Source organism: Stegastes partitus, unplaced genomic scaffold (genome assembly GCF_000690725.1).
Source record: "Stegastes partitus isolate 25-593 unplaced genomic scaffold, Stegastes_partitus-1.0.2 Scaffold2059, whole genome shotgun sequence".
In the NCBI taxonomy this organism is placed as follows: domain Eukaryota; kingdom Metazoa; phylum Chordata; class Actinopteri; family Pomacentridae; genus Stegastes; species Stegastes partitus.
This window is the reverse complement of record NW_007579790.1, coordinates 1-14,305: the sequence shown is the minus strand read 5'-3', so window position 1 is coordinate 14,305 and position 14,305 is coordinate 1. Positions and strand designations below refer to the sequence as shown.

General features: G+C 41.0%; 1 protein-coding gene across 1 annotated transcript in view; it reads left to right on the top strand.

The window, feature by feature from the left end:
- Positions 1-14,267, top strand: part of LOC103373761 (serine/threonine-protein kinase PAK 7-like) — a gene marked incomplete at its 3' end in the record, with an annotated part of 48,234 nt that extends 33,967 nt beyond the window's left edge. Inside the window, exon 4 of the mRNA XM_008303736.1 lies at positions 13,428-14,267. Coding sequence (XP_008301958.1) covers positions 13,428-14,267 — 840 coding nt within the window. The remainder of the gene's footprint in view (positions 1-13,427) is intronic.
- Between the last annotated feature and the right edge of the window lie 38 nt (positions 14,268-14,305).

Genomic DNA, 14,305 nt, shown 5'->3' with positions numbered 1-14,305 from the left:
CGGGTTAATTAGCTTCTCCTCTGTCTTTAATTACCACCTGAATGATAGGAAGCATAAACACAAGGTTTAATTTGACATATTTGTAAAACTAGGTTGTTTCCACTGGCATTCAAAATGTTTTCTTTAAGTGTTACGAATTTAGTGACTATATCTATGAACTCTAGTTTTTAAGTTGACAAATTTCAACAATTAAGATGCTCCAGTGTGACTGTCCGGTAGTCAGAATCAGAATCAGAAATACTTTATTTATCCCCGAGGTGAAGTTCATTTTCGTTACATGCACGTTTCCCGCCCAAGAATAAACACAGAAATACAATAAGAGTAATATAAAGATAAAAGAGATACATAAAGGGTCATAGATAAGTAAATATCAAAGTAAAAAAACAGATCAACCTCTAAAAAAACAACAAAAAACCTCAACATATTTACGCATATATACAGTTAAGGTGCAGATTGTTGGAACATTTGTGCAAAAACAGCGTCCACTATCATCTTAAAGTGGAGGGAACTGATCAAGATGAAGTTATCGAGCTAATTTCATCAACTTGAATTATGTTTTAAATCCACTCATGCATATTTGTGAGTATTAAATGAAAGTAGTTGTGACATCAATCCAACACGTCAAAATGTTGTTTGCAGCTAAAATAGTTGATCAACTTGTAAACTACTGGATTAAAAAAAAAACAACAAAAAACTTGCATCCTTGCATTTAATGAAGTGGTTGGAATAGCTGCATAGGTTTCCTGCTGCTGTTGAATGGAGCTGAGGACTTAATGCAATTTAAATTTGAGAGTTATATAAAAATTCACCCCCTGTACAGATGTCATGAACAGGTAAATTATCTCTAGAGACCAAAACTGTTCTTGCACCAGACTCTAAACAGGTTTATTTCTGGTATAAAGTTGGACATTTTAACATGGAGGTCTATGGCGATCGACTCACTGTTGGGGAAGCCTCAAGTGGACAGTCGAGGAACTGCAGTTTATAGATAGATAGATAGATAGATAGATAGATAGATAGATAGATAGATAGATAGATAGATAGATAGATAGACACTTTATTCAATCATGCTGATCTAAGAAATAGAAATAAGGTGCAACACTCCTGGTATTTCCTTCCACGTTGGCTTCATTGTTCAGCCTCTGTGGTTGCTGCTTGTGTTTAGATTGTTGGTTTGGCAAAAGTAGCTGTTGCCTCGAGTTGTATCCGTACGGCTTCCTTCGTGGAGTGGCAGGCATCAGCCTCAAAGATACGATGAAGGGCTCGAGTCGAGTCTCTGCTCCTCGTCTTTGAAAGGAGGCAGCTGTGGTTGTTCTGGCGTATGATTTGGACGTCTCCCGGGCGTCTCGCTTTGGAGGTTTTTTCCGGGGGACGTCCAACTGGCAGGGGACGCCGGGGTAGACCGAGAATTCGCCGGAGGGGTTGCATAACTCATCTGGCATGGGGATCCACCAGGAGGAACAGGAAAACGTTTTGTGGAGAGGGAGGTCTGGGATGCCCTGTTTTGCCACCAAGACGTGACTTTGGGTAAACATCAGCGGCAAAGAGTTCATATGACTATATAGGAGCTCATCCTGCTGACGTCATGATGCGCTAACTGGCCGACGTCGCGCTCGCCAACTGGGGGACTCAAGTCTTCTACTAAACTCTTTTTCTTGACCTTGATGGGAAACATCATGAGGTCAGGCAGAGATGTGAAGCAGCGCAGCGCTGAAAACATCCAACTCAAAGCACCATGCAGCAGTGGATGGTGCATCGCTTTTAATGTTGCTGTTGCAAGGAATTGTGGGACGGTGTTACCTCCGTTCCTTTGGTAAAGGATGGTCCAGTGTATGTGACGCTAAGGAAGATGAGACAGGAAGCACTTGTCCTCAGCATAACTTCTACTTCGATAGTTCTGGGTCCAGAAAAAAAACAACTATTCAAGCACAACCTCCAGATCACAGATACTTTCTATTTTTTTCCTATGAATCTGTGTGTGGCGAAACCAAGTGCCACATTTTTAAAAACATGCCTCGCATTCCTTGTAGCGACTAAGAAAACCTTCTTTTTTGGCAGCATAGCGAGCTTTAAATCACAATTTAAACATCACCTCAAAGATGTCAAGAAATAGAAACACATTTAGCCCGACTTCATTTCACTCAGCACGTCTGAAAAGGTTTTAACTTATTTAAAACTTAGCAGACGTTTTCAGCACTTACTGAAGGCTTTTGTGGAGCTAAAACGAAGAAATCGACAAAATTCGCTTGAATTCTGCAGACGTTTTGAAGTTAACCAGGTAATCAGTATACATTATTTGTATAGTATATATATATATATATATATATATATATATATTTAATATTATAGTTACTTACAAAAACAACAACAAAAACTTAACTATTTAATTATTATTTCTAATATTGTTTTAAAAAAATATTTGTGTAACTTGAGTTTTGTTTTATTGTGAAGCACTTTGGTTTAACCTTATTTTTTATTTAAAACTGTATAGCAAATAATATTGTGTGGTTTTAACCCAGATATTAGAATTAATCAAGTAAATTTATATTCTTAATATTATTACAGGGACTTAACGTTGATATTAACATCAGTCATTTACGTTTGTGAAGTTTGTGATATTGCAGAGTTTTAACCTTAATGAGGTAATTTTGTAATCAGATTTTTTCCATCAGAAAACACTTTGGCTGCATGTCTGTTGTGTTAAATGAGCTCTATAAATATCGGTGATTTCACTTCACTTGCTTTCAAAGTGCAGCTATCTCGATATCTGCTTATTCAGCGGCTCTGGACTTAAATGAAACCGTCCTCCTCTGGACGGATGTTGGCGATTAGCAGCAGCTATAAATGCTGCGATGCATCGTGTTGATGCTGCGTCTGTCGCCATGAAATCAGCGTTAAATGAATGAAACGAACGGCGGTGCAGAGGAGCTGGGATGCTGCTCCTCTTCCTCCTCCTCCTCCTCTTCCTCCTCCTCGGTCGTCCCGGGACTCTGCCGTCCAGTGAAGCGAAGCCTCCAAACCAGGGTTCCAGCGAGGAGTCACAGGAAGGGCAAGCTCATTAATTATCTGAGCCTCTCCACAGCCTCCATCCTCCCATCACTCCCTCCCTTCATTACCAGCAAGGTTAATCCCCCCTTATCTCCCAACGAGCCTCATTTTTCATGGCTCCCTTTCTACGACACTCAACTCCCTCCGCTGCTGCTTCTCCATCCTCAGCTTCCTCCGACTCTTCACAGCTGCTTCTCAGTTTCTTCTCCTGCTTTTCTGTTGACTTTCCATCCTCGTTGGTTTTTGGTTTTTCCACATTTCATCTTCTCATGTCTCCCAAAAACCCGTCCTATACAACTAAAATCGAATTTTCTCACCAAAAGGTAAACCAATAAAAAAAAGATATGCAGATATTTATCGTTATTTGAAATAAAGGGGATATATATTAAGTAGTGAATTTAAAAAAAAAAAAGATTTTTCAAACTGTTATTTTACAGATTTTCCCCATTTTGACAAATACCAGATAATATGACGTAAATCACAGATAAATGTATTAGTTTAATTTAATTGTTAACTATAAGAAAAATAACTGTACAAAACTGTAAATAATATCCACAACAAAAATGTGAATTTTTTAAGAAATATTATATGTTTGATTTTAAAATATTACACTATTACTATTTTTTTATTATTATTTTTTATTATATTTAAATCTATGGAACCATTTTTATTGTGCAGAAATTTGGCGTCATATGAAATAAAATTAGAAAAACTGTAAACCATTTTTTGAAACTATTATTTCACTGATTTCCCCTTTTAAACTACAGATAATATGTAGTGAACTTACAGAACAAAATATTAATTTACACCAACAAAAAAAGACAAACCTGTACATAATGTCCTCAGTATTTTTTTTAAGTAGTTTTTTTTTTTTCAATGTTTGGACATAAACATACTCTTTTATTGTATTTCAATTAGCGAATTCCAATTATTTTACAGATATTTCATGTTATTTTTTATAGCTGTTAAGACAATTTCCCACACTTTAAATTACACACAATAACATTATTATGTCAAACTCAACCCATTTAAATTATGTTTGCAACTTAAAAGATGAACTAAATCAGAAAATTATGTTTTTTATCTTGCAGCTCTAAATTTTATTAAGCAGTGGAAGTAAGTTTAATGGCTTTTTAGAGCAGTAAGGATGGAGTCATAAGTCAGTACAGAACTCAGGTCCTTTCTAGAACCATTATTCTTACCATTAAGTTTAGTTCTTAGTCGTTGTTTACTGTCAGTTTTCATTTCTACGCCACTTTCTCAACACTAACTACACGTTAGAAGCTTACTTAGGTTTAGGCAAAGAGATTGTGAGGTTAAGTTTAGGTTCAAATATGATGCTTTTGAAGCTGCTCCTCCATTTTCTGGGTTACCACAGTGACCAGATTTGCCAAATCTAACATATATGACTGTTTGTCTGGAAAGAAACAACAATAAAGCAGTAAAATAAATGGAGAAGTCATGTTAACTTGGACTGTATTTGTGACACAACACAAGCAAACTGCAGCAAATAAGAGAATCCAGTCGACAGGAGCCTCGTTTTTGGGAGCCAGGGATTCCCATTCCCACCTTTCTTATTCTACTGTATCGTCTTCACGCGCTCGTCCTCATTTTCTTCTCCCTCTCCTGCTCCTTCCTTCTGCTTTAATTTCCTCCCGTCTCCCTCCTCTCTCCTGTGCTTACCTTGAGCCGGCCGCGGCGAGTCGAACAGAGTAGATCTATTACAGCTTATCACTAGAGGACAGGCCAACGCCGCACGCTGGTGAAATATGGCTGCTGTCAGAGCCGCCGCCGAACACGACCCGTGCACAAGGCTCACCGAGCTGTAAGGACAGGGGGGAAGACGGGGGAGGAGGCGGAGGAGGAGAGGAGGGGTGCGCGGAGGCCAGTATCAGCCCCCTAATTCAAATTAATGGGAAGATTTCCAGGCTTGATGCCGAGCGTTTGACAGTGATTTGGCACACAATTAACCTTGTCTCCCGCTCGCCTCTGCGCCCTCGTCACCTCCTCGGCTTCATCCGCCGCCTCGACTCTCTCCAGCCTCTGTACCTGTCACGCTCCCTGACACAGTCTTATTGATTATGAAGCGAACGGAGATGATGATGTTTTATGAGATAGCCGACGCTCCCTACTGTTGTACGCCAATCGAATTAGTTCTGAATCACCAACGTCCACGCAGCGTAACGCGATGCGACTCGGCCTCATTTTAGCACAAAGGGCCCCATTCACAAGCTCGTCGCCTGACAGTAATTCTAATGAGTGCAGCAGCCTGCGAGCGGTTTTTATTGATATCAACTTATTTTCAACCCTCTGGAAGTCACACGATTGAAACTCATGTTTTTAATATTCCAGTTGCGTTAAATTCAAAACCCTGACACTCGCTTACAAAACCACAGCGAGAACAGCTCCCTGCTACCTCTCTCATTCAGGTCTACGCTCCCTCCTGATCACTACGCTCGACCAACAAAACCTCCTGATAGAACCACCACAACAGGGCCGGAGGTCGATAGCTGGACTCTTCTCCTCTGTGGTTCCCCGATGGTGGAACGAGCTACCAAACTCTGTTCAATCTGCTGACTCCCTCTCAGTCTTTAAGACCAGCTCTTCAGTGAACACATTTGAAAACAAACAAACAAAAAATAAAACAACAATAATATCCTACTACCTCCCACACGGCCTGCTATTGGCATCAACGCCCTGTCACACTTTAATTTGCTCTATTATCATCTTATCTAGATGGTTTTCTTCTGACCAGATCCTTGCTTGTGTCGTATCTGCTCTCAGATGTACGTCGCCTTGGATTAAAGCATCTGCTAAATGAAACTGTAGAATTGTAATAATATCTCTGTGATGGATGAAGGCAGCAACTTCCTTTAAACCCCAAAACCTGCTGGCTTGGTTTGAAAGACATCTTATATTTTTAAAAATCACCAAAATTACACGATTTACCAGACCTAGAAAGTGTAAAAACAGAAAAAATCATCAGATTAAAAATTTTCAAACATCCTCGGCCTGTTCATCTCTGACATGCAGATCCATTGGGAACATTTACCAAATCTAGAAGATCGATTTTTAGAATTTTTTAATACTGCTGGTCTCATCTGAAAATCAGGTCGACTGATTCTGTGCTCTCTTTTAAGTCACTTCTTAAAACACATTTTTATCGGAGAGCTTTATGTTTATAGCTTCTTGTTCTATCTGTATGCTTTCTACTTTTATCTTATTTTTATTTATTTTTATTGGAAAGCACTTTGTAACATTTGTTTTTAAATGCACTCCATAAATAAAGTTTATTATATTATTATTATTATTTATAAAATGTGCCAAAACTGCATTGTCTGCTTTATCCAGATTCTGTAAAAAACTAAAAATTCTGCACTACTCGACACAACTGGGAGGTCATTAGTGACTCAGCTGCGACCCACGGTCATCTGACAAAAAATTCAGACACTTCGGCTGAACTGCAGGCTTTGTTCACATGGAGCAGATAGTAGACAAGTATAGAAACAAATTAAAAATGCAAATATTAAATATCTGTAGCATGTAGAGACTCCATTGTTTTTCTTTTTTTTCTAGTATATAACATCTAACAACTTTTTAAAAAGTTGTACATGTTAATTCGAGGTGTTTTCTGTTTTGGTAAAATAATCACTTTTTTTTAATGACTAATGACATTGCATTTATATTTTACTGCACTAAAGATACTCTTAAGTTATCCATAGAGGTGCAGGAATTGAAAAATGAGCCTTTGCTGAGTAAAAATAAGCAAGGAGGAGCAACAAAGACTTAGAAACTGCCTGGAATTGAGTATTATAAACCATCTTGCACTCATTCTGACAATCCATCACAGATAACACTTTGATACTTTTGCAAAATATTAAAAGTGTTTTGTGAACTTTCACACGTTGAATCTCTCCTGTTCGATCACTAGCTGCGTTATTAGGTGGTGAACTGTGCACAAAGCCTCATTTTTACACACAGATCCGTGCCGAGTCTTTAGAAATCTTCCGCAACACAGAGGCGACCTTCAGAGAGTAAATAATGCTTCCAGATAGTTATCTTTAGTGCTCTGTGTGACATATAGACCTCACTGGGCATCGTGGCATGAGCGAAAACACACAGAAACGATGCACGGATCAAATTTACATCGCTGTCTGTTTTTGTGCTTTTAGTTGAGCTACAAATGTGAAGTTGTGGAAATTGAATGATTTGTCAAAAAAAAAACGTCTAGCTTTTTATATTGTGCGACATCTCTGCAGTGGACATATTCAGATAGTTGTGCTGGGAAGGTGATATCGTGGCTTGTGAGAGTCTGAAAAAGGAAAATGAACATGAAGAGCAAACCCATGTGACTTTATTCATGAGTGTGTCTTGTGATTTTTTTATTTTTTATGTGAGCTCAAGCCTGCTCTGTGTACTGCAACATCTGTCCAAAGCGAGATAGATTTCCTTTCAGCGATGCTTTAAAAGAGCGTCCGTCCCGCAGCCTCGGCTTTCCAGCCAGATTTCACTCGCTGCTTTTATAGGCCGTTTCACCTTGGGTTCCAGTTCACGGCACCAAACAGCCCATAGCTTTCAAACAGAGGAGAACAAGCGGAGTGTTAAGGAGGGAGGAGGAGGAGGAGGGAGGTGTAGCGAAATAGAAGGGAGAGGTGATGTGTGAAAGGAACGCTGTTAGTAATAGTGGAGGCTTGTGGAGAGAGATTTCTTTCAGAATGAAGGTTGAGTACAGCAGAAACAAAAAAAAAAGAAGGAAAACTATCAGGTGCAAGTTACAAACTGTCATTGTGGAACATGAAAATGGCAGTTACCATGGAAATGTGCACAATTTATTCATGCCTTTATTTCAATAATGACACCGAGCGAGAAGCTGCCTGCTACATGATCTCATAGGTAGCTGCAGCGGCCAGCCACAACATTAAAACCAATGACAGGTGAATAATGCAGTATATTGCTGGAAACCCTTGACTCCTGCATTCATGTGGAGGTTCCTTTGACATGTAGCACCCACCAAAACATCAGTCCAGACCGCTATCTGAAATCAACTGCTCAGAAACAGCTCGAGGACCACGACCAGGAGCCCAACTTGCCTCCAAAACTACAAATTCACATATTTACAGGATGCACTGCAGCAAAACTGATCCACTGAAGCACCATCCTGCAAACCAAATAACTCAAATGATCCGCTACTAGTGTCCCGGTGCCACACCACCTTTATTTATACTGCAACAGAGCTACACAATATTAGTGCAGGTGGTCTCAATGTTGTGGTGAGGTCTGTGTGATTTGCTAGTTTTTTTTTTGCTGAAAGAGTATTTTAGCACTTCATTGTCTATGAAAGTTGAGCTGCTTTTCGAAAGACATGGTGCCGAGTTGCACCATCTTCATTTGCATAGCGTTAAAGTCTTGGCTACTTGTTGTAAATGAGAAGTGTAGCGCGTGGTCCGATGCCTCTGGAAACTTCTGAGAACTTTAGAGTTAACTGCTAAAATGAAGACGGATTCAGCAGCTGCATGGCTTATGTTGGCCTGGTTTGGAATCCAGCAGCGGGCAGCCTCCGAGTGAAGCATCCAATCAGCTGCTGCCCATGTTTGTGTCTTGACTCCTGCATCGATTAAAGAGCGCCTGTCAGTTATGACACTGCAGAGTCGTGCGGCCATCAAGCGTCCAGTGTCAGGAAGTATTGCATTTAATGCACCCTGACACAAGTTTGCACTGATTCACAGGGACAAGCAGTTAAAGACCTGCTCTCATGAAAAACTAGTTTTCACCTTGTAAACATACATGTATAGGAGTTTTTTTTTGTTTGCTGGAAGACACACTTGAGCACCTTAAAACTACAGTGGACTCATGACAGCTTTAAAAACAGACTCTTTGGTTTCACGTTACTGATCTAAAGAACCAATCCTGTCGGCTGGCAGACTGGAGCTTTCTGGGCTGAATTACTCCAATATTAGAACTTGCCATTGTGTAGCACTAAGTGAGTTGTAGGTGAGCTGGTGTGCTTAAGCTGCAGTAAGAGAGGCAAAGACTTCATAGAGCTGCACGTTCTAGAGCCAGCAACCATGTAGAGTTACATCTACGACAGGAAGACATTATTTTCATGGAAGAAATCTTCTAAATGTGTAGCTTTCATACACAGAGATGAGTTTGTTGTGGAAATTTTCTATGATCTTAATAAAGTCCAGTAGTCCGAGTTGTCTTTATCTTGTTTTATTCAAAGCTTTGAAGGTACAGGTCATACAGAATGCAAGCAGTCTGCAGGAGAGTACACATGAGTGCAGGCAGCATAGTATTCTTATACATGTACAGGCGTGGTCTTTACTCCAATGGTAGTATAACAATCCCATGCTTGAAAAACAACAGCTGGGGCTACAGGGTGCACTCATCCACAGACATTATTAGAAGACTAAACTCATTGGATCAGACATCAAGAAGTCTAAAGACATGGGATGCAACAAGTCTGTGTTCCCTATAATCTTCTTCCCATGAACAACTTCTTCTTCCCATGTACGATCACTAATCTTTTACCTTGATGTTATGAGAACACATTTCTTCTCATTGGGCCTGTAACCTTTCCACTCAGCTTCAATGAAACTTAGTGAAACTTGCTTTGACATTCTTCATGCAGGTGCAGTATTTTTCCATTACAAGTTTTTTGGGGGGTTAAATCAGCGACTGGAAAGGAACTTTAGGGATGGAGTCTGGAGAAAGATTGTTGATAATTAGCTAGTCAGCATATTGAGATAGTCAACATGTGCAATATTTACCGTCCTCCTTGCTGCCTGAGCCCAAACATGAACAGGACAGGTTTTTATTGGGTTGTGTGAATCAGTCGGAGCCTCTTTTTCCCAGTTAGAGAACAAAGACTGAGTACAAACAGCAGATTTGTTTTCAAGCAGGCAGCTGGTAAACCGGATATACTCACTGAATTTGAGAAAAACTGTTTTGAATTAGAATTGCATACTCCACCTTCACTTCAAAACAAAGAGGCAGGAACAGATTAAGAAGTGCGTTTGTAGCCTCGTCTAGCTCGTAGATGAACGAGCTGACAGGAGGGGAGTCGGTCTGCAGCGGCAGTTTGCAGGTAGAAGGCGTCTTGATGTATCCCTGTGCCAGCACAACGCTGCCGAGAGTTGATGGTTATTCCGGGTTTTCTGCCTCAGCACATGTGACACGGACAAACCACAGCAGAGACAAGTATGACAGCTGTGTGACGGACAGCGAGGCGTGAGCGCTGTCAGGGGCTCCGAGAACCTGCTGATGTGACAAGAGTTCAACAAACACGGCGATGGAAGTGACTAACAATTATACATGCTAACAGCGTCGGTAGGCTGCAGTTAACATCAAGTTCTAAGCTCTGACGTGACACTAGAAAAGAATTGTAGAAGTTGTGGTTCGTTAGTTTTTACCGTTTAAATCAGTCTTGAGATTCATTTTGAAGGAATCAGCTGACACACACACACTTTCACTGCAGTGTCGGAAAACTGTTAAAAATCAGTGTTTCCCAAAGCCCAAGATGACGTCCTGTTTTGTCCACAATCCAAAAATATTCAGATTACTGTCACAGAAGATGAAATAAATCTGAAAATATTTAAATTTTAGAAGGTGGAATGCGAGAATTTTCCCTTAAACCAGTTAATAGTTGGCAGCTGTTAGATTAATTGACTTGTTACAGCTTTACTTACCAACCAATAAATGAGTCAACCTGGAAGCTACATATCTAATATACGTTTATAATGTAAAACTGATGCAGTGGGGATCAAAAAACTGTCCCTTTGGAACATACGTGCTGTAGAAAAGTTCATCTTCAACTTATTATTGCTACAGCGTTATGAAACTGGTTCATTTTATATTTAAAAATATAATCTTTGGGAATAAGATTTTGACATGTGTTTAACAGTCACATGAGACAACACATTTTTAAATCAAATTTTATTTTAATAGCACATTTAAGAACAATTTGAGATGGCTGAAGTGCTGTACGTGTTGTCAGGGAGGCAGCAACAAATTAGGTGCAGACTGATGATATAAAAATATGATAGACAATATGAAATATAAATATAGAGAGACTATAAAAGTTGTAAAATCAATGTGTAAAGGAACAAAAGCTTAAAATGCTGAAACAGGCGAAAGAGGACAGCCACTTGTAAGGTTAATGTCCAAAAATAAAGCAGATATAATCTAGAAACACAGATTGTAGGTCATTTTTAGTGGTGCAAATACCTAAAGTATGATGGATAAATACATGAAGTGCACCAAGGATGTAAAAGGAAGTAAAGATTTACAACCAGCTGAGCTCTGACTTGCACGGATTTGATACCTGATGTACACAGAGTCTGTAACTCAAGGAAACACCGCTGCAGTACAGTCAGATGTGTTTGATCATCACAAATAGCTCGCGCATAGATTATGTAAGAGTTTGAAATTCAAATAAATCCTCTCAGCGCTCAGCAGTCACGCAACATGTTTCCTTTGTTCTAACGCGCTGTGTTTCCTGCAAGTGGCAGATAAAAGGTGCGCGTCCGGTTTTTTGCCGTCGCTCCTGTGAATTTTTGGAAGCCTCGCCGTCCACGCTGCACAAACCGCACACATGCACACAGATTGTAGTTGAAGAAGTGCCGCTGTAGCACCATGACTCACGACACAGCCATGTAAAGGGCTTAACACAAGGTAGGAGGGGATAAGCAGCACCCCTGATGTTAAAGCTGCCTTTGCTTTGAAGCAGATGTGAGCATGTGTGTTCATTCGTCTTCCTCACCAAAGCGCATGTTGGTGTGCTCACGAGCACGGAAAAACCAAACTCCACGACTATTAATGCTTCCTGATCAGCCCACTGAAAATGAAGCTAATCTGCTGCGAGGGAAATGGGGCAGGAATTAGCTCGCTCAATCCACCACCGGTTTCCTTTTAACATCTGAGGTCTCCCAGCATTTATCTTCATGCATCCCGGCTCACAACAACTAGTGGTTGTGCAGATCAATGCCTGCTGTTCTTTCAGAGACAAATACCGGCGTTCATTTACTGCAAGTGATGTTTAACCCTCTGAACCCCCGAAACCTGCTGCTTGGTTCGAAAGGCAGGTGGTCTTTAAGAGAAATGACAACATTGCACCAATCACCTGAGCCAAAAACTGTAAAAACAGAAGGAATCTACAGATTTCCAACTTTGCAATCGTCCTTGAACTAAATGTGAAAAACTTAACCACATCTAAGCTTTAAATCGTGATATTTCAACAAAATTCTCCATGTTTCACTTAAAAATTCATCAAAAAATAGAACAGTTGCACCTGATTATAGAAAACAAACAAGATTTTTCACTCCTTGGCTTAACTGAGTAGCTCTGATTCCCTGAGCTGCGACCAACAATCATGTGACAAAAAGTAAGGGACTATTCGGTTGAACTGCAGGCTGTGTAAGTAATTAAAGAGATTGACGAGCAAATAAAACACACCTGAGCAGTAAATTTAAAGCAGTGTGGCTCTAAAATAGTGTTATCAGCAAGTTGTTGGAAGACACATCCAGGATGGTGAAACATCTGTTTGTAGAGACTTTCCAGCAATCCTAAGCAACTGATCGGCCAAAAAATGTACCCAAATCTAAGCATAAAATTGTGATATTTCATAAGAATCACTTTATTCTACAAGTTTCATTTAAAGACTTCCCAAAAATAAACCGTTAACTCTCACCAGACAGTGTCAAAAAACAAAAATTTTGCGCATTAGTGACTCAGCTACAACAAAAAGTGAAATATAGGCAGTTCTTGGTTGAACTGCAGGCGGTGTTAACACAGAATAGAGACAGGTATGGAAACAAATTTAAAAAATGGAAATAGTAAATTATTTATCATAGGTAAAGCTAATATTTCTCCCCAGTATTTGTAACACCTATGGGCACATGCAAAAATGTTTTACATGTTATTTCTGTTTTTTTTCTACAGTTTTTGGTAAATTAAATACTCAATCATTTTATGATTTGAGGCATTATACCTTTGTTATATTCCATTTGAGTTCTCTCCACTACTAGTCATGGTTTTGCTGTTTCCACAGAGGTGCAGGACTTTATATTGCAGTAAAAACAGAGTCCACAATGAGCAAAAACCCGCCCAGAAACTGTTGAGGGTTCAGAGGGTTAATTTCATACTTGTCACGAAGCCCTGATACACATGAATTGAAATTCCAGCCTGAAATTACGTGTTTGTACTTCACTGAAAGTTAATTTTTAACAGGAATTTCAATTCATCTCATTCAGTTTTCAGCCAGAATGATTCAACTGAAATTGAATGTACTGCAACCCACAGTATCGGGGCTACCTCCATCAGACTGTCCTCCACCAGGCTCTCTTGTATGTTAAGCGTAAATGTTTTTGTTCCTCTTGTAGACCATCGTCCGAGGGAACCGGCCGCCCAAAGATGCATCCATTAACGGCCTGCTGGAGGAGTTCGACAACATTTCGGTAACGCGATCCAACTCCCTGCGTAAAGAGAGTCCACCGGGTCCCCATCAGGCCGGAAGCAGCTCCAAACCCTCGGGCAGCGGTCATCCAGCTGCTCCAGAGGAAAACGGCTTCAACCACTACTACTCCCGCTACTCCTGTGACCTTGACACTTCCAGCAGGGACTTTTCTCTGGATCCCAGCAAGCCAAGTTTCTCCATAGATGGCGACTGGGCGGTTGGGAGGCACTATCGATTCACCAAGCAGAATGGCCACTCGCACCCCATACGCAGCCCCTTCTACCCGGACGCCATGCCGCAAAAATCAGACTATGGCAAGCTTCCCCCGGACTACCACACCTACCTGGAGAGCAAAGGGCGCTCGGCCGATGAGGTGGCCTCCACAGTTGGGAGCGGAGTGGGCTCCAGCGGCTACTACCGGGCGTCGGTGGGTGGCTCGTCCAGCCAGGACTACCGGGACACTTCCGTCGGGACGCCATCTCGTGCCTCCCTGCACAGCGAGCAGATCAACTACCCGGACAGCGAGTGGAGTTACGGCGGCCTGCGGGACGAATACGAAAAGCGACCTAAGAGCTCCTACGTGACCCAGACCAGCCCAACGCCGGCCATCAGGCAGCGATCCCGGTCAGGCTCCGGGCTGCAGGAGCCAAACGTCCCCTATGCAGCCAGCGGGGCGTTCAAGAACCCTCCACAGGCCCATCCATACAGCTCCTATACCTACCCTCGTCTCTCGGAGAGTCTCGCCAACTCACAGACCCTCGGCAAGGTGAGTGAAAGAAAACACAAAGGCTGTGCATGCTGGTG